At 42.0% G+C, this 26,085-nt stretch overlaps 1 protein-coding gene across 14 annotated transcripts in view; it reads left to right on the top strand.

Annotated features, from left to right (window-relative positions):
- Window positions 1-26,085, top strand: part of MTMR3 (myotubularin related protein 3) — a 78,864-nt gene that overhangs the window by 9,657 nt on the left and 43,122 nt on the right. For 11 of the 14 annotated variants that reach the window (XM_068654122.1, XM_068654121.1, XM_068654118.1 and 8 more), the window contains 3 exons: window positions 20,258-20,338; window positions 25,140-25,217; window positions 25,612-25,701. In XM_068654122.1, coding sequence (XP_068510223.1) covers window positions 25,215-25,217; window positions 25,612-25,701 — 93 coding nt within the window. In that variant the 5' untranslated portion in view covers window positions 20,258-20,338; window positions 25,140-25,214. Of the gene's footprint in view, window positions 1-20,257; window positions 20,339-23,191; window positions 23,301-25,139; window positions 25,218-25,611; window positions 25,702-26,085 lie in introns of all 14 variants that reach the window. The other 3 variants (XM_068654110.1, XM_068654112.1, XM_068654115.1) reach the window with 1 other exon arrangement.

The following is a 26,085-nucleotide window of genomic DNA, read 5'->3' as shown; positions in this document are numbered from 1 at the left end:
TGCAGTCCCTTTACTGCTTCTGGCATACGTCTTGCTTTTAGATGCAACTTGTTAGGTATTCAAATTAGAGACCTAGCAGGGCTAAGCCTAAACTGCCTGAACTTATTTCAGGGGCACCAAAATTATAATGTGGCGTAATTTCTAAATATCTATAGCTGTTCTTGCTTTTCCTAATTCAAAAATTCAGTAACTTTTCCTAGTTCCTAAAATTTAGAACTCATCTTAGTTCTAAAATTCAATAGTAATTCCCTAGTAACTAAGATTCAGTTTTTAGTCTAATCAGGAACACATGCTACCATGTTAAACCCAACAGAACAAGTAATGTGCTAATTAAAAAAAAAAAATCAAAAAAACTCTGCAGATGCAGTAATATTTTTTTGAGCTAAGTGACTTATCGTAGGCAAGGAGCGATAAGTCACAACATGCCTTGTCAAAAGAAGTCAGTCTCAAATGTAACTCGTATCATGAAAAGAGCAAGAAGGGATTTAAGGTTTTTGTGCAAGAATTGCTGTGTTGGAAGTAAGCACATGGGCTGAGGGGAATCTAGTTAAGTTTATAATTTCAAAAAAGACATAATGTCAAAAAACCTTCCAAAAATTTGTGTTTAAGCTCTACAATTCTTTTAGTGAATCTTGCCAAGACAGTTAAGAATTCGTAAAGCTAGTGTGAATTTCCAAGCTGGGTGTGGAGCCTGGTATGCTTCTGCAGGTGGAGAGAATGCTCCAGTCTGTTCAGGTAGATTGTCAGCCCCAGTGGTTTTGTTGCTGGAAAGTTGTGGGATTTCTTTTAAGGAGTCTGAAAATGTGGCTGTAAAGTGTGTGTGCTTGTGGTGCAGAGGCGCACGGAGCCAGTTGGGTGCTCCACTGCTTGTTAGAAGGTTAGCTTTTGAACTTTCATGAATCAATGAACAGGAAACTTTGAACTGGCATTCTAGCTTCTGTTTCCTAGAACTTCAGGCCTCCTAGCTGGTTCTGGAAAACTTAAGAGGAAGAACAGGGTCCCTCTGCATGCTTGGTTTTCTTAAGATCTGCTTGGTTGTTTGTGGCTCGTTAAAAATGCAAGAGGTAAAGAATTCCCTAGGCACGATTTAAGGATGGCTTGCTGAGCTGAATGGTGGTAAAACAACTCGGTGCATCATGTTTGCAAAAGAAAACAATCAGAATTGCATTTCTATGGAAGTGAGTCAAGTTCTGTGATTCTGTTCTCCCCTAGGTGACTTTATGCTAAGTATTGCTGAAAGACCTGACAGATTCTGCATGTTGAAACAGATACGGTGGATTAAAACTTGTCTGAGGAATCTCCTGCTCATTAGCTGGCTTCTGAGCAGCCGCTTTACCTGTAACCCCTCAAAAATCAATGCTGATGACTGAGATACTTTGATTTTAATAACATCTTAACCAGAATTCTTAGAGTTTAAACAACGCACGGATATTTTTATGGCATGAGAATGTGGAAGAGAAAGTTGTGAATCTTTCTGTGAAGCTGAGAATCCATAATCATGCTGTGAGTGACAGCTCAGCCTCTAAATGGAATTCAGAGCATCTTTGCCATGTTATAAAAAGCTTGTTGCCTGGTGCTGATCTGTTCCTTCAACATAGAGCTTTTTGTAACCTTTAAACTCTGCAAGTATAGAATAGGAATTTATCCTGTTAAAACCTGCATTTGTTTAAAGAGCCACCTCCTATGTATTCACTGATGTCCCACATCTCTAGATTTCAGTCATTTAAATGCCAAGGTGTGTGTCACTCCAAACTTACTAGGTAAGCTTTTTTTTTAACAAAGAAACCTGAGCTGTAGCAAACAAAACTGTGCCTATTCTGATAAGCCTTTTTCATTCTTCAGTTTTATTATAGTGTTGAACTCTTGAATTAGTATTTAGGAGCTGAGCTGCAGGTGACTTGTCAGAGAAATTCAGGAGATTCTTCCAAGTAGTTCTTGGATGAGGAGCATCTGACTTCAGCATTATCTTTCAAGTGATGTGTTTTTACAGCATTTGATGCCATTTTACAGGTTTTCTGTTTGGGAAGAAAGGGGAAAAGTCCTTACTAGCACCCACTCTGCCAGTTTTGTTTAGATGAGATGCTCTGGTGTGTACTGCATAAAAGGATCTTAAAAATGAAGCATTGGAAGTAGGTTGAGTGGAAGGGTCCAAAGGCTCCAATTCTGAAGTAAGGATTAAGTGTAAAATGCCTAGATAAGTTTGTTCTACTTACAAACCTTACTGAATTTTGGAAGGGGGAAGCAGTTTTTTTGTGTAAACCAGCACGCTAGTGTTAGGTCCTTTCTTAGTCTTATGTGGTAGTTCGTAAAGCTTTCACGGAAATGCTGCTGGTATTCCCACCACCTGCTCAGCCAAGGTAAGCTCGTACGTTCATCAGAGCTCACACATGGCTTTTCTTCCTTCCAGTGTTCTGTCATGGGTGACACAGCATGCTTGCAGGGAGATTTTTGGGTAGAAACCTGTGTCTTAACCTTTTTTTTCCCCAGTTGCTTCAGTCCTCTTCCGTTTAACGTGCCGTGTTCAGCCTTACATACTCCGAGGGGGATTTTTTGATGCAATTCTTTTAGACAAAGAGTGCTGCAAGAAAAGCATTTAACGAGTGCTTCTGCAGTGCTTTATCCTGCCTCTGTAGCAAAAATGGCCTCTATCCTAAAGTGAAATTGCTGGCTTACAGCAGTCTTCCCTGGGTAGAGTGCTGCTAGCGTGGTGTCGTCGAGGCTGGGTACCAAGCGCAAGGGCTGCTGTGCAGATCATGCGACAGAGCTAAGAATACTGGGTGCCTGAGGGTGCTGGAATGCTGGTCTGAACATCTGGTGCAGTAAGGCCTTGCTACTGATTTCAATTTACCCCTCAAAAGAACAGCTTCTGCAAACAGTTCTGTGTCTTGGGCAAACTGAGCTTAAAAGCGTCACCTGCAGCACAGGCAGCTCTGAGGGTTTTACGTACCTGTGGCACCACTTGAGCTCTGCTGGAGATTTATGCAGGAAGTGGAAGCAGATGCATTCCTTTGCGGAGCCCTATTTTATTAATTGTTAACTGAAACAGCTGAATTGCTGGGTTTTGGTATTTGTGGTACCCTTTGATATCCTAGCTGATAATGTTCATGTGTTTTCCACAGATAAGATGTGCTGACTCCTTGTGGGTTGGGGAGTAGTGAGTTACTGGATTTGTAGATGTTAAGATGGCAATGTATGTAATTCAGTCGCTAGAGTTAGTGCGCTGAAACTTCATGCTGGGAAGTTACTCAGTAACTTGGTTTTGGTCACTGAGCTGCACATAATAATGCTGGTGAACTTAGCAAGGTTAAATGAAAAATGTAGAAACAGCAAATGTCTCTTTTGGAGCCTGTTCCCAGGGGTAACAAAGCCTTCCTTGGTCCTTGTGCAGGTACTCATGTGGCTCTGACAAGACTAAGGATTTTGGTATTCCTGTGTAATACCTGTGCAGTTAGGACCTTATCTATTTTGAAGCTTTATTATACCTTACCCATAAGCAAAGTGGTTACTGGCGAGCTTACTGTAATGCTGAAGGCATGGTTCCCTTCAAACTTCTGGCAAGGGAAACTGAACGTATGCATTGCTGTGTTTGCTCTGGTGTAAGTTACTTCAGAGCATTGGCAGATCCTCCTCTGCGGGATCGTGTATCAGTTTGAGGGAGAAGCTAGTCTGCTAGCACACTTAATCTATTTTTGATTTGTCAGGATCTCAAAGGTAGAAACAAAAAGCACTTTGTCCTGGCTGAGTCTCGTGAAGACTGACACTTGAATCCCTCTTTCTAGTCATCTATTCAGTTATTTCCTTAGCATGTTATACTCGCTGAGTGAAGCTCATTGTTTAGTAGAAGAAAACTAAGATTGGGTCACTTCCATACGCAGGCTTTCATCTATAGGGTGAACATCTCATACTGACAATTTCAGTTCTGTTGGAACAGCTTCAAGTTCAGTCTTGTCAGTGGAACTCAGCGAAACTTCTCTTGCAACTCTAATAACCCATCTGAGAAATGAAGTCGTGCTGGGTCAAGCCTTACTGCTGCCTTCCATCACATCCCTCCTGCATCCTCTTCCTGAACTGGGCAAGAGGAGTAGCGTGACTGGAGGTACCTCCTGGTGGGTACCATGCAGTAGGGCTGCTCGGCAGGTCATGGAGCTCCTCAGCTGAGCTTTAATGAGCAAACAGCCCCCTTCACTTTTGGTGACCTCTCTGGAGAATCACACATGCTTGCTTATACTTAGGAGAGAAGTAATCTCTCAAAATATCTTGGGAATATTGCATGCAGGCTTCGGTTCTTGCTTTTTGTGTTATCATACACCTTTCTTGCTCGTTGCTAACCCCAGCTGTTTAGATACAGTAAGTGGTCTGAGTCTTTACCTCGCTATTTAAGCTTTTTGACAACTTCCTGAAGCTCTAAGCATCAGGGCTTGAAACTTCTGATGCATATTAGAGCTGTGTCAGAATTTCCATGAGCCTTGCAGGTGATCATAATGCATTCAGTCTATCTGTGAACAGCTGAGCTTGGTTTTCTACTGCTTGCTTTATGTTTTTCAGGCCTCTGTTTGCTTTATCTTAGTTAAGCAATAATAATTGTTAACTCAAAGCATTAAAGTGAGCTATCATATTGGGAGAACAAACCAACCAAATAAGCATTATTGCAACTTCCTGATAATGAAAATTCCAGTAGTGAAATATTTGATTTAATCTTTAAGCTTGGAGAAAATGGAGGTGGTGATAGAAGAGCTGCCTTATAACTGACTCTCACTTTGGCAAAGCTTGATGTGTGTAGGGAGGGTAACAGCTATTTGTTATGTTAATACAGGGAACGTCTTTTGAGCTGCTTGTTCTTTGAGCATTTGAACATCAAAGAATGTGGTGTCCACTTAAATTCTTTAATTACTGATGCTTCCTCAGCCAGAGTCTGGATGATATTGTCTGCTTCATTCTAGCAATTCTGTCTAGATGTACTTAAGCTCGAAACTGCGGCGTTACAAACACTGGAATATTGCTGCCTTCCCTCTGAATCAGACAGTGGAGTCAAGCACGTGTCTTGATCCTGAAGAGGGTGTCCAGAGTAGGTAGGAACTGCTCTCTGAGTGATAGTGGGCCTTCTAAAAGGGGGCTAGGTGAGACACAAGCATCTAGCTTGAGGTGAGAAGAATCTCATTTATGGTCTCCAAGGCAGTTTCTGTATACAGCTAATATGAACAGAGCACTAAAGATGCTTCTAGTAAAGCTGGATCTTCTGACTGCAGGTGGCTTTGGCAGTTTTCTTGGCATGAAAACTTGGTTAACAAACATTGCTGTGGAAATAGTATAGGCACAGCCTCTCGAGATCCAACTGAAGAGCTCTGAGCTTTGACAACTCAGCTTGATGTTCTGTGTAGGAACAGCTCTGACTCCCTGGAGAATGTAAGCACGTGATCAAACAAAGCAGTATCACTGTGCAAGTCAGAATTGCTAAGGCTTCCAGCCTCCCAAGTTAGGGCTTCAGTTCTGTCTCGTTACTCTCTTACACGCTCAGACCTGTTTCTGAACTTGCTCTGTATTCCTCTGCTTACCTTTAGGCGCTCGTTTCCAGCTCTGTAGGCTGAAGCACAGCTCTGTGCTCTGCTGGTTGGCTGATAGATGTGTGGACACTGGCTGCTGGGTAGGCTGCTCGGGACTGCTGCTGCTTGACAGTAGGTGCCTGCCTGGAGGTGATTGCCACAAGGCTCGCACACGGGTGCTCTTCACACGCAGAGATGCTGGCAGAGCTGGGTGTTGAAGCTGTTCCCTACCAGTTCAAAAATTTCTACTGTAATAAAAACTTGCCCCAAAGCCAGCTTTTGATAATGTACCCTACTGATTTTTTTTCTGTTTTACAGATACTGCTGTGGAATTAGCATTATTTCTTAAATACGGTATTTTAAGCATTCCACTTACTCCGCAATAATTGCTAATAGAACAATAGTGGGTTTATAGCCTTGGATACCTTTAACAGCATTATGGAAGCTAGCTATCATGTTAACAGAACCATTCTAAATATATTTCAGCATTGCATTCTTGGTGGAGTAATTGTGACGCAAGAACTTGATTCCCAATTATGAATACATCTTCCACATGCACACGTGACAATGACAGAGCAGCACATGCTGGGTTTGGAGATAGGGTTTCTTTCACTATGACTTGGAGTATGGTACTAGTATCCATTACTTGTGAAGCATTACGTGAGCTCAGTAGTGTTCAGAATTGGCTGCAAGCTACAGCTCATGGGAAAATCTCAGTCCTTCAACGGAGAATGCATCTTTATTTCTGCAGGCTGTAGGAAAACTATGTGCAAAGCTTGCTTTGGGCAGTTTCATTGGGGTGACTTGTCAGGAGGACATACCTGTTGTTGCCAGCTGCATGAGGAGTCCATCTTCTAGTTCTGATTTCCCAGGCTCTCTTGTTTTTCCTCTTATTTGGGTTTTCCACAGCATACTTCTGTGCTAGTTTATTCCTCAACAGTCAAGTGGTTAGAGGGAAGTACCTGGTACGTAATACTTGCAGGCTTCTGTAATGGATTGGCCTGAATTGTTCAAATGCCTGCTGCTGTTTCTAGGCTTGCTCCTGACAGCTTTCTTAATTCAAAGGAAACACAGAGGTGTTCTGGACAGGAAGGAACTTGTATCCCAAGAATCAGATTATCTGAAAGATACTGTCCTAGCATAGCTACCTGATCTCACTGAGGGTGGATTTTCATGATTAGGAAATCGGTAAATATATCTCTAAATGCTGTCTTAAACTGCCTGGCCTACCTGGAAGAACTAGACGGTCTTTTGGCTAACATTGACAGCATTAGTTGACCTGAAAGTGGAAAGGAACTAGCCTTGAGTGCTGGGAGACACAACTGTCAATGACTGAAGGAGCAGTACCTTGCCTCAGACTTGCCTTAAGTGTCAAGTTTCTGGCAGTGACAGGCTGACTTCAGTACAAGAGACAGGTGGTAGCTTGGAGCAGGGAGAGTTAAAACTCTCCAAAGTTGAAGGTAAGGGAAGAAAATGTGAAGAAATGACAAGCTGCACTGATTCCCTACCTGTGCAAGACCTACACATTAAACTTATGCTGACGTGCTGCTAAAAACATCCTCTCATCCTCCTGCCTGCTGTGGAAGCAAAATGGCAGGCTTCAGTTCCTCCCCGTCTGGCTGCTTTAATTCTTCCTAAGGCTGCCATCAGAGTAGCTCTGCTTCATGCTCTGGCAGTCTTGCTTGAACTGTCAGTGCAGTCTGCAAGCCCCTTTCACTATGAATACCGCTGGCGTAGCAGTTGATTGAGCAGTGGAAGCATGAGTAAGTCTCTCACTGGCTGGTTCTCAAGCCTGACATCATAGCCAAGAATTAGATGGCTCTCTTTCACCATGAGGATAATGAAATAATTCCTACTGCGTTATTCATTAACTCACATTTCATTCAGTGGCTCCTAAGAGGATAACAAGTATGTTAGAGGTGAACTTGCACAAGACTTCTGACATCCTTTTGATAAGATAAGGTTAAAGCTGTGGCGGATGAAGTTTAAACATGACGGTGGTGCCTCGCTGAGGCAAGTGGCGTGTGGTGTATTACACTCACTGACTTTAAACCTAATTGGATTGATTTGGCTTAAAGAAAATAGCCTGAATCTGAAGTTGTTTGAGAAATAACTAATGCACAAAGCATTATTTTCTATTAATTTCACATTAATTTCCTTAGTATGAGTGGCTGGACAGAAGGGTGATGTTCAACCCAGTTCAATCCAGGTGCTTTGGGACAGGTAGGGGAGCCCAGCAAATAAAGCAGGGGACCTGCAGCAAAGAAAACACGTGCAGAGAAAAAGCGTTGTGGTGAAGGCCAGTCTTGCCTGATACAAGAGTCTGGTAAAGCATGCTGGGTTTTGAGTGTTAACACTAACGTATATTGAGCACGTATAAGACTTGAATACCCTGTAAGTGTCAGTGCCGTGTCTTCCCATGTGCATGCAGTTTTGTCAGCTTAAACTATTCTGCAAGGAAACCTTAAAGGAAAGAAAGATTACCTGCTTTGAGGGTTTCCATTAACATTATGTTCAAAAGTTGTCTAGTTCTATACTAGACAACTCTACCCCTAGCTTTAGGGCTGAGTGTTTTAGAGGGGGCTGTGAGGATTGGCCACCTGACTCATTTTAGCTCTAACACAAGTCCTGGATGACCTGAGCTCCCTAATGAATGGCTGTGGCTGTTGTTCCAGCTCCTCTACCAAATGTGAGCACTGTTTAATTCTTAAGGCTTGCCAAGAAGTTCGTCTCTCTGAAAGAGGTTTATACAATTACTGTACAATTGAGCCAATAAACTAATATAATCAGCTTAAGCTGATGGTGGGAGGAATGCTGATGGGAATATTTAAATGTCTATCCAGTCCCCCAAGTTTCAAAGTGCATCAGTAGTTTATCCATGCAGGTAATAACAGATCTCTGAGGTCTTGTACATCCCAAACTATCCAGAACTGCCCAGCAGCCCGGTAACATCTTAACTGGTCTGGTTTTTGTAGAAGCAGTGGATGAGGGAGGAGCAGCTAGGTGGTGGTCTGGTGAGTCAGGTGGCTGCCATCCTGGAGATTTAGATGTGTCCCTGCCCTGCTTTGGATCGTGGTGCTGGGTGGTAAGTTACTGGAAACCTTCACAGTAGTTATGCTATTTTACAGCATGTGTAGTACACCCAGCACCAAAAGCTTAACATCTCCAGGCCAGAGTGCTCATCCCTGCAGCTCCAACTCCCTCAGCTAGTGGAGCTGGATTCCCTGAGTACAGAGCAGAGTAGTACAGAATACGTAAACCTTGAAAAACTAGACTTCTGTCTTGGGAACTGAAACAAAACCTTTCTGATACCTTGAATTCCTACCATGCTTAATTTTCAGCCTTTTAAGTCCAGTAATGCTGCCTAACTGTATGGGACAGTGTGAAAATACTTAAAACATGGTGAGCGCCATGGAGCTTTACCAGGAGTTGTGCTGTAAATTGAACAGTGTGGAAAAATGACTTTATTCAGAATACCCTGCTGACTACAAGGGTTAGTAAAACGCATATAATAAAATAAAGGTCTGTGTTCAGAGAATGCAGGGCTCCTCTTCCTCAGGAGGTTGTAGAGAGCAATGAGGCTGCCTCTGAGCCTTCTCCTCTCCAGCCCAAACAGCATAAGCGTCCTCGGCCTTTCTCATAGGATGTGCCTTCCAGCCCTTTCACCAGCTTCATTGCCCTCTGGTTGTTTTCAAGGACCTGAACATCCTTCTTGTATTGTGGAGCCCAGAACTGCACACAGTATTCAAGGTGGCACTGTACCAACACTAAACGTAGCGTGAGAATCACCTGAGAGTGGGAGAATGAGTGTGTGGATCTCTTCTGACAGCTTTTTGTCCTTTATTTACTTTATTGTGCAACTATCTGTAACAACCTGAATTCCTAGTCCAAAAATCCATCACCAAAGCATGCCTGTCCTGTCAAGGATCTCTTCCCTTGCAGTGGCATTTGCATGCCAGCGCTTGGACTTCTCAAGCTGTTGTATGTGAAATAGTGAAAAGAAGAAATACTGGCCTGTGTGTTTTTTTTGAAGATCTGTTTTTAGCACTCATGTTAACGGTAACTGGGAAAAAAATAAATTATCTTCATGTAAAGTTTTAAATTGTTCAGACTGGACATAAACTGCAGCAGCTCTAAGTGCTGCTTCATGGATTTCCCTGGTTATTCTGGAAACCCCTACCAGACAAAGACTGCTCTCAGGACAGTTCTGTCAGCTGGACCTGAAAGTGATGCAGAGAGATTTTTATTTCCCAGCTAATGACACAGATATGGTACTGCTATTGAAACGTACCATGGAATTTTCTTGTAATTTGCTTCACAGATCAGTTTAAGCTTGTCAAGTACGCTTTGCTACATAAGGATGTAGTCTTTCAGCCAGGTAAGGTAGTTTAGTTATATATATATTTTTTTGGCATTTGAATCTAGATGTACAAAATCATATGCAAGCTCTTTCAAAAATAAGGGCTGGATGCTGAGCTGGATCTTACAGTGAGCTGTTATTTATCTGAATGCCAAATGCTTTTTATCACAACTCTGAGCATTTGCTTCTAGAAATTGATTTCACATCTAGGTTTGTGTATTATACCAAATGTGTAACATCTTGAAATGTTTGAAATAAAAGTGAAGTAGGCTGGAGTATTCTGAACGTTGTTCCTATCCTTGTTTTGCCTATCTGCTCAGTGTGAAGGCTTCATGTATCTTTGAGTATTTTTCCTCACTTAAAATGTTCTAAAGATTCCAACTTTAATATGGAACAGGTTTTCTGGAGGAGTTCTTGGAGATGCTCAAACCTTGGCTGGATGAGTCTGTGATCCACTTGATCTACTTGGGACTGTGTCAAATAATGGCTTGACTTAGCAATGTCCAAATGTCCCACTTAACCTATAAAACTACTTGTGTGCATCTATCCTGGTTCTTCATGCTTCCCCACTGGGCTTACAGGGGCAGACTTAACTTCTGCTTTTTCATAATTGAGTGTTGAATCTTGTTCCTGTGACTGTCAACAGCACAGACCTCTGGTGTTGAATCAGAGCCTTTCAGAAGGAAGATTTTACGGAATCACTCAGGTTGGAAAAGCCCTTGGAGATTATCTAGCCCGACCTTTAGCTTAGGACTGATGAGAGCACCACTAAATCATTCTACGAAGTTCTACATCTGCACGTTTCTTGAAGACCTCCAGAGATGGCAACCAAACTGCTTCCCTGTGCAGCCTATTCCAATGCCCCCCAACCCTTTTAGTAAAGAATTTCCCACCCAAACCTCTCCTGGTGCAGCTTCAGGCCACTTCTCCTCATCACATGGTGCTTGGGAGAAGAGCCTGATGCCCACCTTGTTACAACCTCCTTTAAGGTCATTGTAAAGTATAGTAACATCTCCCCTGAGCTTTCAAGTTAAACAACCCTAGCTCCTTCAGCCACTCCCCATAAGACTTGTTCTCCAGACCCTTCACCAGCTTTGCAGCCCTTCTCTGGATGCACTCCAGCACCTCGATGCCCTTCTTGTAGTGAGGGGCCCAAAACTGAACACAGCACTGGAGGTGCAGCCTCACCGGAGCTGAGTACAGAGGGACAATCAGCTCACAGAAGTGAGTCTGGGATTGAACCATATTTAAAATGAAAATTCCTCCCCGATGCATCAGTAACAGAATTACCTGTTGAACTTCTGTAATGCCTGTGGGGAAGATGTGTGGATGTGTTCTATTCAGGTAACATGCTGAAGAGCCCAAGCTTTTTGTTTCCTTAAATTGATGGCTTCTCTCTTAATTACAAGCAAGCCTTTCTTAGTTAACTAGGTTTGCTTTGAGTCACATTAGGAAGGAGTGAATGTTCTTTTAAGGATGAAACACTTAAAAATGTCTTGTTACCGTTCTTCCTTCTCAGCCTTCTCAGAGTTCAGTGTGTCTGCCAGTAAGAACGAGTTTCTCCAGGGAAAACAAGTGAGAAGCCAGGGTTTGTTTGGCTTGGATGAATCCATATGAAGTCAAGTTTTGGGGAGAAGTGTTCTGGATATTCCCATCGGAGATCCCCAGGGTGTAAATGACTGTATATACAGATACATTCCTACAACAACTCAACACTAGAAAAAAAGGTTGCTGTAGACAGTGTGCTTCTAGTGATGAGTTGGAGGAATGCTTGCAGACAAGCACATATTATCCTGGGTTATGAATTTGCCATGTTTTGTTTTTTTTTCAAGGGCCTTTAGTGTAAAATATCATACTGGGGCCGTATCTGTTTCTAGTTTAAAATAAAAAATAAAAAATAAAAAAATAATCAACTCTATTGAGCATAACGTTGATCTAAGTGAGCAGGTAGGAAAACCTGACTTCTATTTTTAGTTTCTATAGAGAAACTCTTTCCTGTTGGTTGACGTAGCCATCGAAATGCTGATTTGAAAGGGGCTGTATGTAGTTACCGTATGGGATTGAGTCCTTTTCCAAATAACGCAGCTCCCTGCTCCTGCACTCGTAAGGAAGCTTGAGCTTCCAGGTTAATTGGTTTTTAATTTTAAACATGGAGCAGGGAGGGAGGGAGAGCCTGACTGGTAAATATTGACTGGGGAGGTCTCAAAGCTTGCCCGGTAGCAGAGTTGTGTTCTGTGGCAGAACTCAATTTCAACTCTAACTGAAGCATAGGATTTGGTACATATGTGCCTTAAATCCTTTGGTGCCTCTCTGCAGTGCCTAAATATATTTAACTTCGGTTTCATTCTGTTTATTTTTTGTTTAGAGTAAACATTTTGTTAATCCAAGTACATTTTTTCTTGGCTCTGAACATTCCTGCAAATTCAGCGTGAACTAATAAGCTTGTGGACTTGCCATACTACGGAAGCTGCGATAAGAGGAGATTTTTAGGGTGTTGTCATGACTGAACCCAGCCTCCTTGGCTGGTCTGTGCACATGACTTTAGAAGCTGCGTTTCTTTGTTTTGACACCTTGAGGATTTGAGTAGGATGGTTGCAGAGCATACTGCCTCCGTTCAGTAGCTGGAGAGTTACTGGGACTGGAAGAAAAAAGGCAATCTGTTCTCAAACACTGCTCTCGTGCCTTCAGAGTTTTGGTTTGACAAAATGACCCTGTCTGAAGACCTCTGTGCGTAATACCAGGCACTGAGTGCACATAACTAACTTTTAAAACTGGTTACAGGAATCGAAGCACGTTAAGACTTGCTTCAGTTCTCCAGGCTATCTTAAGAGATGCGAAACTGGTTATTTTGCCCCATGCCTCCCCAGTCAGAAGTACAAATGCTGGTTAAATCCTTGCAGTTAGGTTAGCCTCTCAAGTGAGATACAGCCTCGACTGTTCACAGCTCCTTGCGTTTGGTATGCAGCAGTCTCTGTCCTCTTTCTGCATTTATTTGTAGGACCTGTTGAACGCTGACACCCCTCTGCTTGCCTTTTACTCCAGTCCCATCCCCAGGCCTTGGCTGAGCGCAGCTTGCAAACACGAGGCAGCATTTTGCCAGATACACTTCCTGCTTCTGACAATCACCATGGCTTTCCATGGAAAGAGGTGGAATGAGCTGTCTTAATATTTGGAAGATACTGAAGCTGGTTAATGATCGGAGAAAAGTTTGCTTTTTTTTTTTGTCTTGTGGCTTTACTGAATTGAATCAGCTGACCACAGAAAGGACACGGAGCAGCAGGTTTCTCAGAGGCAGTGTGCTGCTAGATTAGCCAAACCAGTTTGTTTGTCCCTTGTGATCTAAATATAGGAAGCCTCCTTAATTAGGGAAGGCATCTGGGCTCTGTGTCCCTCTTAATGCACAGAGGGAGCCGAAGTTCTGCGCTTCAGCGTGCGGCTGAAGGGCAGTGCTAGTGCAAGCCTGCTCTCCCTCTGCACCAAGCTGGGCACGGCGCTGGAAGTTCAGGGAAGTTGAAACTGGCAGTGGATTGCTGCGATAAGCTGTTTGTGCTGATCGGGAGGAGGTTAGCAGCTCAGATGGAAGGAGAACAGGGACCTGTTCTGGTAAATCATGTGTCTGGCTTTAAACTGAAACTAGCTGTGGGAATGCCAGCTAGCAGAGAAGGCCTTACACTCGAGCTGCTAGCGTTCCCTTGCTCAGCTTTCTGGTGTTACACGCATACGTGGCTTTATTTCTTCAGCACTTGAGGTCTGCCGTACTGTACCTACACGTACAGGGGCTGAATAGCGAGCCTTGTGGGTGATGCGCAAACAAGGATTTGGACTGCTTTCTAGCAAACAGCTCCCTGTGGTCCTGGAAAAGCAAACCTGATCTTTGAATAACTCCTGAGATGTGATTTGAGGTGGGCACTTCATATGAAAGGGTCTTTTGATTAACTAAAGCTGGCTCTCTACCTAGGTTAGCTCTTTCAGTATGATTACTTGGTTCAATTGTGTTAATCAGCCTTGTTTTGCAGGTGCTAATAAAGAGTTACTTGAACGTACCCTTTTCCTGTGTTGATTTAACTTACTATTTCTATACCACAACCAAACAGTGCTAATGCTGTCGTCCAGCATTCTCACCCTCTGCTGTGGCTGCTGGGGAGACACTAACCCTTAGTTCTGAGGTGGTTGCTGCTGACCAAGTGTTGCTGCTGTGCGTTACAGCCAGAGACAGCTTCGGTTCCTGCTGGTACGGGGGAACTTCTTGCTGAACACCTCTAATGTATGTGGGGTCTTCTGAGTGTCTTTGAACTGTAAACTCTGCCATTTAAGCAGCCTTCTTGGTGCTTTGAGGACTAGGTGAGTAACAGTTTAAGAGATGAGCAAGTTAAGTGTCTAGTTTTGGAAAGGAAGTGTCACCTCTCCTGCAGGAATTAAAGTGATCCTTGAGCTGCCTAAAATCCCACAACTGCCTTGCTATGGGTTTTGCTTTTTATCAGCATCTGGCCTGGAAGGACAATGGTGTAGAGTAGTGCTAAACCTGGTATTTTTCGGACCACATCATTGTCTGGCCCTACGGACTGCATTGGTTTGTGTCTGGGAATAGGATGAAGGGGCTGAGATGTCAGTTTGTGTAAGGGAAGGAAGAGGAGCGCTTTGGGGAGAGCTGTGGCATCAGTACCCTGTGCTTTTTCACTGCTCAACCTGCTTCAGAGAGCTGAACATATATATGACTATATATATATATGAACAAACAACAAAAACTGTCACAGTGGAAAAAGGGGAGGAGATTTAGCAAGTGCCAGGCTGAAAAGCTCCTCTTCCAGGCTGGTGTCAGTCAGTGAACGCTCACTGAGCCTCTCAGGGGCCTTTTCTTCCTAGATGAGGATGGTGATGGTGTGTGTGCATCGTACCCGAATGGCTTGCCTGACAGAGCAGGGTGTTTTGACCTGATCTGTGAATTAGTGAATTAAAATGCCAGTCCCTAAGTGAGCAAGTGGCCTCGAGGTGCAGGTAAGAGCCCAGGCTCCTCGTGGCCCAGCTGTGCAGCTGCTTGGTTGGTGCTGGGGCACTGAACAGCCCCGGAGGACCGAGTCACAGACACCTTGTAATAACTGCACCTACCCAGTGCTTTCAGGAATAAATGTTTATTCATAGCTGGTATTTGGTATTTAAATAAAGTTGTCTCATGACAAGCATGGAGAGGTCTCTTGTTACAGAGGTTTTAGAAGCTTTGTGCCAGACGAAGTGCAGTGAGAGTGAGGTCAGGAACTAACAGCTGTAGCTCTGTGTACCGGGTCCTGATGTAGCTCAATGGGACGAGATCTTCAGAGTTTCAAGTCACTTGTGAGGAGTCTTTGAACTGTCTCAGTTCATCCCACTTCCAGAACTTTGTTTTTGCGTTGCTTATAGCGTTACATTACTCTCTAGTGTCACGTAGACTTGGGGAAATACAGCCTGTAAGGATGCCTTGGTGTAGGTGCTGTCATGCTGCTCTCCTAGAACTGTGGCTGCCTCTGCTCTGGTGTTCATCTGGGTACAGAAAGGATTGAGGGTGAGAAAAACATTCTTACAGGTGGGGAGAAAGATGAGCAAGAGTTGGGAAGGATGCATATAACCTTCGGGGCTTTGATTAGCAGCCTCTTCTCCCTGTTCCGCTTCTTCGTTTGCAGCCTTTGTTTTAGAAAGGAAATAAAAGGAAAAAAAAGGAAAAAAAAAAAAAGGGGCCAGTGAGGATGCTCTGGGGAAAATGGGGAGCATGAGGGGTGAACTGCTCCCTCACACTATTCTGCCACTTCAAATGAAAACTCTTGCCCTCTGAACTCAGACATGCTCATTTGCTTTTTGTCATCACGTCAGTCTAACATTGCCACAAAAAGTCATGAAGATGACTTTTTGGTTCCTTTTTGATGTAATTTTCCTTTCCCAACACAATAGATTACTCTTCTAGCCTGGAATTTACACAAAACTATTCCAGTTGCCACCACCTCAGGCCCCAGGTCAGGATTCTGTGTGCTGTGAGCTTTCAGAGTGAGGACCACTGGATCCACGTCCAACCCTGCGGATCTCTCTGCAGTTTGGCCCTTCTAGATAGATGTTACTTGCCTGTCATGCAAGTAAAATTAAGGAATAATTGAAAGAAAAGGGAAATAAGAATAGGCTGTTAATTGAGCTTTAGGCTTCTTGGTGTTTCACCAGGAGATGTGACAGGGAAGTTACGTCCTGGCTTATATGCAAACACAATTGCAGCATGTGAATCTCAGGGCTTTATGCAAAAGGAATTCAAAGAAAAATCTGAAATTTTTATAAGAAAAAGCAAAGCTGTCTTCAGATTTTGGTTTCAAGCTTGCTGCAGTGTTTTGGTCTAGGTTGGTTTGAGATGAGTGAAGAATAATAATACAGAACTAGTTCTAAACGATTGATCCTACTGGAGAATACTGTAATCCTACCGAAGGGTCTATTGATATTTATTCTTTACATCCAGTTGGGAAAAATGGGACTTTTTTAATGCAAGGCCATTTTTTTTCTTAATTACTGATAGCTGTTAGGGTGCTGCAGTCCTGGCAGTGCTTTTACTGCTTTCGTTCTTCCATCTCTTCCATCTTTCATCATATCCCACTGCTTTCCAACCTGGCACTGGTTGCTTAGCTTAATCTGGAAATGTGGGTGAAAGAGAAGACGTGTGGCCACATAACTGGGAAGTACCTCCTTGAAGGCCAGCATTTCTCTTCTGGGCACGTGTTTATGATTTCGGTAAGTCGCAGTCTTGCAATACTCAGCCTCCGGAGCGGCTGTGCTCAGTTGGGTCCTGGCTCTCTCTTCTCTATGGCTTTGGCTCGGCTGTGAGACACCCGCATCACCCCGGTGGCAGGCTGGGGAACAGGAGCAAAGTGCTTCTGAGAACAGCGTGAAAACAGTTTTAAGGAGAAGCAAGCTAAAATCTACTAGGTAGGACATGAAAAAGAAATAGAAGAACGATCTAAGAGAAAATGCGAGCGCAAAGGGAACAACCAAAAAGGCAACGAAGTGGTAAGTGGGAGATGTGTGGTGCAAGAGGAGGCTGAGTCACTGCACAGCCAGGTTCTGTGGGAACCAGCAGCATTGCAAAGCATTCGGAATGTAAACAGAAATAGAGAACTTTCAATCAGAAAGCCGCCTTGCATAATGGTACGGTTGTGACATGGTGTGGCATAACCAGTGCAGAAATGCAATGTTTCAGCAAAGGGAGAGGGAGAAAAACCTTCACAATTGTCAGCTTCTGAACAGAAGGCTGGGATTTGTTTTTTTCAAAACCTCTTCTCTTGTCGTTTTGCTTTATGAACAAAAAGTCATACTTCTGTTCTTGCTGGATGCATCCTTTCAGTAAAGAAACTGAACCAACAGCTTTTTGGACTTTATTAAACATTTATTAAAACTTAGAGGGTTTTTTACACCTGTTTGCCACTGTTTTGTTTAAATAAATGTCCAGAAGAACCCTGTTGCAGAGTGGTGGTGGTCAGGTAGTCCAGCACCCTGCTCTGAGCAGGGCCAACTTTGTAGCTGGATGGGGTTGCTCGAGGGTCAGTAAGTTGGGAATAGCTCTGGGGTGGTGGATCTACAACTTGAAAATCTTGCAGTGCTCAGCAACTGTTATTTAGATTTTTTTCCCTTAGTTACGTTTCTTGGTTTTCACTACTAGAGCATAATTTCTCTATCGTTCCCTTTCTCTGCTTCTTCATAGCATCTTCCAAGACAAGACAAGGGAGGCAAGACCTGTGTGTGCACATCGCCTGTTGCGTTTGCCTGATGGCTAAGGTTATGAAATAGGCAACAGGGAGAAGGCTGCTAGGAGGCTGGCTCAAAGCAAAGGCTCAGCGTAGGCGTTGCTGTTCAGATCCCCGTAAGCACTAGAGCCATATAGCTGGATGGCTTCTTACATAATTAAAATTGGACAGAGTGAGTGTGTCCTTCAGCACCCCCGTGTCTGTGCTTAAACAAAACATCCCAAACAAAGCACCCAGCTGTGAGCACGTGCGGCACCTAGGAAGAAAGCTGATACGAAAGCTGTTACTGGACGCGTTTGCCTTTGTAGGGTTTACTAAAGGAAACGGAGCTGATCCTTTTTCCACCTTCTACCCTTTGCTTTCCATCATGGATCAGACAGAGGAGCTAACACGGTGCAAAGGGTGGGAACACACAGCTGGGGGCTGCAGCTCCCTCATCGGGGGGGCAAGCTTAGATTTGCTTAGCCATAATAATGAGGCAGTCACACACCAGTGCCGGGGCCTGCTCCTCCCTGCCCTAATTAGTGTTTTTGAGCTGGTGGTGGCTTGGTGGTGAGGTTCCTTCCTCCAGCCCGCTTTTTTTCCACTTTGGCACATGTTGTTGACTTAGGAAGCGATAACGTTCGAGGTGCTTATCTGCGAGCAGCAGCCTTGCGAGAGGAATGCTAACGAGCGCGCCGCGGAGTGTTTGCTGAATGCTGGCAGAAATAAAGCAGAATTATTAACACTTGTATTGGAACGGTTTCTCCTGTTTTTAAGCTTTTCTACAAAGCTCTGGAGACGCGGTGGTTTCTTCCAACCCTCATTAAATTCAATAAAAAGTTTGTTGCAGATTTTGAGAAGGTTTTTGCTTGGACCCAAAACACACAAAAATAAGTCCACATCCTGCTACCCTAAAAATGTGCCTTGCCTTTTAAAAGCATGGACGTGGCCAGAAAAATTTCTCTGAAGAGACATTCATGAGTTGCGTAGTCCGCCTTCATAGCTATTTTTTTGTTTGTTTAATAAGCTTGCTGAGTATTCCCGTCAAAGGTGACTTTGTCCAGCCAAGCAGTGGAACTTGTTGCACGATCAGCCTGGTACCTCAAGCTGAAATGGTGTTCTCTTTGCTTCGTGTGCCATGGTTAATTATCAGGCCACAAAGCTTTTGGGACTGGAGTATAGCTTGCTGGTTGTAAGCTACAGGAGACTTAAAAAATAAATAATAAAAAAATGTTGACCTCTTTTGCAGGTAACCAAACAATGCTTTTAGAAACTATTGTATAAAATCAGAATTCACGATGGACAGCCAGCTTTTCCACAGCTGTGGTCATCTGCAGCATATCCTCTTATTTTCTTTGTGAAGGCAGGTTATGGCACCATTTCTTTAATGTTAGATGAATACGTGAGATTTCCCCAAGGTGCATGCTGAAATGCACGAAATGTTAGAGTTCCTTTAGCTTGATGTGTCTAAGTTTGTCCTCCGTAACTATCCCTTCTTACTGCGTCACTGCTAAAATTATGTATCCCTTTTTTGGGTACTGAAAGAACTTTTTATTCTTTTTCTGTCGCAAACCACAAACAATGCAATACATGCAAAATAAAGATTTTGGAAACTGACCTTGATGTGAAAATTATCACAAGTTGTGGCACATCCCAGCACAAGGAAGCTGTTTCTAGCAGCAGGATTGTATGGGTTTGTAAGTTTGACTTTCTAGGCACATCCACGTGCAGCATGGTATTGGAATAGCTTCCAAGTTATTGTGAAGAACAAGTTTTTGGGATGCAAGGGGAGTGGTATTCTATCATTATGGCTGCGCGCATGCTTTAGGGATGGTTGGTTTTAGTCTGGAACTTTAATTTTAGGGTTTGAGCATTTTGGTGGAGAATGTTGCATCCCGCGTGACTCACGCTGCTGAGCACTCATTGCGATGCTATGGAAGAGCCCTTTGAATGCCTGCTGAAGTGACTGCATAGGAATGAGGCAAATTAGATGTTTAACACTTTTTTTTTTTCAATACATATTTGGCATAAATACTTAAATTTATTTTTGCAAAGTAGCCGTTCACTTGGAAAGTGAAAAAGATGGGCCTTGTGAAGAATGACATCGTGAGCATTGCTGGTCACTGGGACATTTTTGCAGCTTTGTCCAAAAGTACTGAGACAATAACCCCTGTTTGTGGGAGGAAACTAACTTCAGTGTAAAATGAAAAATCACTTTTAAAAATTGGTACAAAACCAGTTGCATATTCTACAACAGAGCTTTTCTGTACTTTGTATTGCCAAGTAATTTGTTTTCTTGTGTCTGTTTCTTGTTGTTGTTTGTTTTTAATTTCCATGTGCAAAGGAATTTTGAAAAAGATTTGACTTACCTGGTGGCCACGATTTCTGAACCATTCACTCCCAGAAATCAGGCCTTAGCCAGAGCGTGTGTACCTGTCAGTATCCAAGTGCTGAATTCCCTCGTCAGTGGTTATGCCTTGCATGCTAGTTAGTACTTCTTACTTTCCTCTGTAATTAGGACAGACCAGCATAGCAGCTGAGTTTCTTGTACAAGTGAGTGTCTGGCTATTTAAAAAGTATTTTTTTCAATTGAAGGTTCATGTTTTAAAGAACTGTCTTTTTATTTGCAGTTGCCAATGTGAAATATTGGAAGAGCATCGTCTGAAACTTTCTGGGACAAAGAGGACTGTTTTATTGTCTATCATATTTTGGTAAGCTTATCATGTTATTTTGATAAGAAAAGCTACCTGTTGAATGTGATTTCTACAGTTATTATTGATTATTACTGATTATTTTCTTAATGAAAGCATTTTTCAAGATGTTAGACAAAAATACATACATTTTACTGAGTTGGTATTTGCAACCTGTAATTAAGAAAAAAAACAAAACAAAACAAAACAAAAAAAAAAAAACACAGAACACCAAGATATCTGTACTTTCCGTACAACTCTTCTCGTTCTCCTGAAACTCTTCAAACAATTTTTTGTCTGTCCTCTTCAGAATAATGTGTAAATGCCCATATTTTTAACTACTTTGCCAGTAAATGCCTTTGAAAGCTATTCAGTTATTTCTATGTGCAGTGCCAGGAAAGAGGGGAAATCTTGCTGTCAGGGATTGAAACATGGGAAACTAAGTGTTTATCCTTATCTCAGAATAATTTCCTTCCTCCTGTGAAAAGGAAGAAGTGTTTTCACTTTGTAACAGAAGCATCTTTTGCTAAAGCCAGATCGCATTCTTGAATATTTCATGCTCAAATTTTCTAATGCTCCATTGTCGAAATCTTGGATTCCTATCTGAAACTAAGAAGGCAACTGTGACACAGCAAGTAAACAGCTATGTTTTGAGTCTGAGGGGCAACTCAATTTGATTATCACTAAACTAAACGGAATTCAGTAGCTGGAAGGGGATGGCATGGGAGGAAAGTTAAATGCATTGGTAGTTCATTTTTCTTCTTCCACCAATTTTTCTTTTCTTTGCTGTAATTTATAGGTCCAATTATATGTAAATATGTGAATTTAAGTCATCCTTTTTTATTTCCTCTTTTTTGTTTAGAATTGCTGGCAAACACATGGCTATTATGCCTTAATTATGTACATAATTTAAAACAGAAGGTACATCTTAAGTAAGAGGTAATTAAGATGTTCCCATTCTGGCTGAATAGTCGGAGGTTACAAGCTTTACTAAGCATTTATCCTTTCGAGAAGAATATAAGGATGAAGAATTAACACCACCAAACCTTTTATGGTGTAATATACAGCTGAATAATGCAGTTGAAAGGACAGCACTGAAAATCGATACCATAATACACTTTTTGGCTGCAGTCGTAGAAGTTATTTCTGACAACAAAAACAAGTCTCACTATACTATTTATAAGCTATCTACTATTTATATGTGATCCTATGTGTAAGTCTGAATTTGAGGCTGGTTTTTATGAAGGTGTTTTCTTGGTCAGTTATAATCTAAGCTGTATTTGAACATTTTAATTTCTGGGAAGTGCTTTTAAGCGTCACGGAAGTGCTGCTCATTTGCCAGCTGCAGTTAAACAGAACTGGAATTCTGATTCCGTTCTGTCATTGATCAACAAAAGATGGGATGGGTCAACATGAGATTTGCAGGAATGGGCTGAAGAAATCTAATTTCATATCAAGCTGACCTTGAAAGTAGTATACTGTGTTAATTATGTGTAAAATTCAACAGAGTGGCTTCTTGGAGTTTACAATATGAAGAATGTCCTCACACATCGAGGGCAGGGCTCTCAAAACGAGGGTCAGAAATCCCCTTGCTCTAGGTGACACGCAATTGCAGTCATCCTTCTTCTATTCACTTGGCTAACCTGGAAGAGTTTGCTATGTATAGATAGAAATGGGTTAGAAAGCTTTGGTAATGGAAGGAAATGGAGACTGAAAGTGTGATTTCAGAATTCATTCACAGTGTCAATATGGGCTGCCACTGAAAATCACATGTGGTCCATGCCCCTGCTCCCAGGGTATTTCCTTGCCCTTGTGCTCAGCCCTGTGATCACAAGATCATGAACTACGGGGATCAGTATTTGTTGACATGATGGGAAATGAATTTTTTCTTTGGGTATATTCATTTGCCATCAGATCACTGAACTTCATTCTAAAAAGGCAATGTTCCTTACTGGGTTTGTCAGCAATTTTTTTTATAAATACTTCTGTGCTACAGCAGTTAGCTTGATGAAGCATCACACTAATACCTAGTAGCAACGTGAATGTGTGGTCATCTTAGAAACAGTTTTATAAGTCCTAGTACCATTTATCTTGGCAATACCACAGTTTATATCTGATAATCCCAATTGAAGCTGAAACCAGCATATTTTTCTTCCACACGGCTTTCCCAAAATTCCCCTAAAAAGGTATGATTCTACTCATGCATGTAAAAAGCCACACTAGTACAGAAGTTGTTTTGCAGCTGAGTGCAGTCATTAGAGTAAGAAACTTGTTCTGTGGTAGTTTGAATAGTTTCTGCTGGATTTGGGGATAACAACTGTCTTAAAGAGTTTATTTATAAGCTAGTATCGACGTGTACGTGGTTGTACAGTAAACTCTTGAAATAAATGCATCTAATCAAACAGAAGTGTAAAGAACAGTTTTGTTTACATCACAATGCCTACTAAAACTCTTCATCAGTGCTACTAAGCATGCTTTAAATTTGTAATGAAGCTCATCTTTTTAATTAGGTATGTGTTTCTTTGCTAAGGTAGGTGGCTCTAGAAGGCTGCAGAAGCCAACAGCCTGCCTCTGGCAGCCTGCAGAAATGGTGATGGAGATGTTTAGAGAAACACCTCTGACGAGGACGTGCCCTAACTCCTCCTCATCCTTCTGGCTGGCTGTAGAACAGATGACTGAGTGTGGAAGCTTATCATTATTGTGAGGCTGGAGAAGGAGATTTGTGTAAATCTTCATTTTTAAACCCATCTCCTCTTAAGTCATTGGTCTTCGTGATAGGATACATTGCCAAGTCAATCCAGTCTGCACCTGTTACTTTGCCAGCCATCCTTTTAAATTTGCTAGGACACGAGGCTCTTTTTTAACGTCTTGCAGATCAAGGACAGTGGTGCATCCCACAATCTGAGAGACACGGAGCGAGAACCAAGGGCTAGAAGTTGAAACCAAGTGGGGTTGAGGGAGCAGCTGAACTCCTCCTTTCCTGGTATCTTCAAGTCAAGAGCAGATGTTTTTTTACAAGATAAGCTTAACTGAGTACAACATGCATAAAGTACTGCGTCATGCTGGAATCGAGCATGAGCTCGTGTTTTGAACACGAGGACTGCAATTTTATGGTCCATATGTAGTTGTAAAAAGTTTCCATTTTTAAGCCCAAGACAAACTTTTGCAGTTGACTGAATAATCTTTTTAAATTTATTATTAAATATAATCTCTAACTTTTTTTAATTCTTCTGATATTTTATTGTGGAGTGTGTCTGCTGTTGAAATTTCCTATAGTAATACTGCTTTATTTGCCCTATACTATAGGGAATGCTTAAGGGATTTCACTGTTTATTAGCATGGTGTTTAAGGGACTCCCCTCAGGACCCACCCCGGGGTTTGTTTATTAGGACCCGGAGCCGTACAGTTTTAATGGGGTCATTTAAAATGCAAAGCTCAGGAGTTCCATTTTTTTTCTGTCTAGCCTGAACAGGTTTGCTTTGTTTTGAGCTTATATTTAGGGTTTGTATTTACTGAAGTAGAAATAATGGCTAAAGGAGTTGAGAATACAGGCTTAGCATCGTGCCATAGCCCTGTACCAGCTCAGAAACATCCCTCTGCACGCTGCCGGCTTTTGGACCCGTGTGCCAGCCTTTTCAGGCCATTTCTTCCCTTTACTGGGGACGTAAAGGCACTGGCTTTGTTGGCGTACTTCTATTTGACAGAGGTGTCAGACCACTTTCTGCTCATTGTTCTTTTTTCCGCAGCAGGCTGGTTTCATTTCAGAAGCTGTGTACCTGCTGCTCCTTTGCTCTCGGAGAGCTGTGTGCAATGGGCAGTGCATCAGCGCTTCCTGCTGCGTGCTCATGCTGTGTTCAGAGTGGTTTTCTGTCCACTGCAGCACCGAAAACTGCAAATATATTTAGCAGTGAGGTGACATACAAACTGAGAACTGACTAAACATGACTGTTAGGTTTAACTTTGTATCTTCTGTGTAAGTAGTCCTGAAATACCTATATTAATTCTTAAACACAAAAAAAAACAAAAAACAGAAAAACACCTATCTGCATTAAAACAAATAAAAGACACATCTCAAAATCAAATTGTAACTCCTGTTATTCGTCAAGTTCCTAGCAGGGTCAATTACATAAACTTCAGGGCTGTATGCTCTTCAGTATTTTCAGGAAATTTGCAGGGGATAAAAGACAGGGGCATTGCTAGATAGTGGTGAGAGCAAGGCGCTAGTACGTGGTGATCACAGCTCTTGGAAGGAAAGGTGCAAAAATTTAAGTAGATTGATACATCCATGGATGTAAAACGTAAGTCATAAAACGAGGAATTCTACCCTTATGTGAATCCATATATGAATTCTAATTCATATGCTGTAGTTGAAACAAAAGTAAGTAAAGAGAGTCTGACAACTTGTGTTAGAGATCAGAATAAATGATCAGAACGATCCCTTGGCTTTTATAACCAATGCATGTGTGCATCACCATCTGCAAATGGCTTGGGAGAAATTTAGGATGATCTAGAAAGATAAACACACTTTAATTTAACTGATGTAAACAGAATGGTGTAACTGCTGCATTTAGACTGGTGCTGTCCCAGCAGTATATTCAGAGATGTTTTTTTCTGTATGAATAGAAGGAGGCTGACACGTTTTGAAATAATTTTGTCTTGCAGAAGAGTTAGTTGATAAATATTTCCTCTTTTCATAATTACTGTTTGCTTGAGGTTTCCTAATAGCTAAATTCTTATCTTTTAAAAGTTCATTTGTGTGTATTTGCCAAAAGGAAATGAATTCATCTTCATCGCTATACTTTTCTTTTTTTTTTTTTTTCAGATTTTAATAAGTGAAGAAGAGCCTCAAAATACTGCAAGTAAAGACGAGGATTTCTCCTCCTGTCCAGGGCCTGTCATGGTAAGCAAAAGTCTTTTATAGAGACTCTTACAGAGCAGGATAGGCTAAAATCTAAAAAGCATTAGTGTATTAATGTTTGTGTGTGAGTTGTTGAGTCTAAAGTGTAGTGTTAGACTAAGTTAGGCTAATGCTTTTTTTTATTTTTAATGTTCATTCAAGATATTCTTTTTTTGTGACTTCATTAACCAGGCTGCAGGAAGATCTGTTTTTAATATATTTAGTTGTTTGAGTGCTTGTCTTTGTAAGTTTAGTAACTTCAGTAAGTTTCTGATATCTGAATTCTCTGAACAGTCCATCCTGTTTGAACTTTTCATTAGTCATTGATAGCTTGCTATGTTTTGAAGAAGGCCGTAAGTGACAGTGCTGAAGTTAACTGTCAAGCTTTGTTTCTCAGGATGAAGAGACTCAGCACAGCCTTGAATGCATCCAGGCTAATCAGATTTTTCCCAGGAAGCAGCTTATCCGAGAGGATGAGAACCTTCAGGTAATCACCACAGTGCTTCTTGCCAGTTGAGATCACGATGTCACTTGTTGAGCTGGGTATTTTCTGGTCTCTCCTGCAGAATTTTAATTTGCGAGTCAGTACAGTTATTTGAGAAACAATTTCTGTTCAAAGACTCGTGTACATTTGGACAGGACAGAGTGCTTGTGCAGTATGTTGCAGGAGTTTCCTCAGTGTCTGAAAAGTAGAACCATATACCCATGTCATAATTTCAAGTGCTAATTCCTGAACTGAGAATCTACTAATAATCCCTGTCTACCAACACTAGGAAAGTTTTTACTACATAGTTTGGAACTCTTCATGTTTCAATAAAACAAACAAAAAAAAACACCTCCCACCTAACACTGTTATTCAAGTTCTGCCATT

This window comes from Anas acuta, chromosome 17 (genome assembly GCF_963932015.1).
Source record: "Anas acuta chromosome 17, bAnaAcu1.1, whole genome shotgun sequence".
NCBI lineage: Eukaryota > Metazoa > Chordata > Aves > Anseriformes > Anatidae > Anas > Anas acuta.
This window is presented reverse-complemented; position numbering and strand designations above follow the sequence as displayed.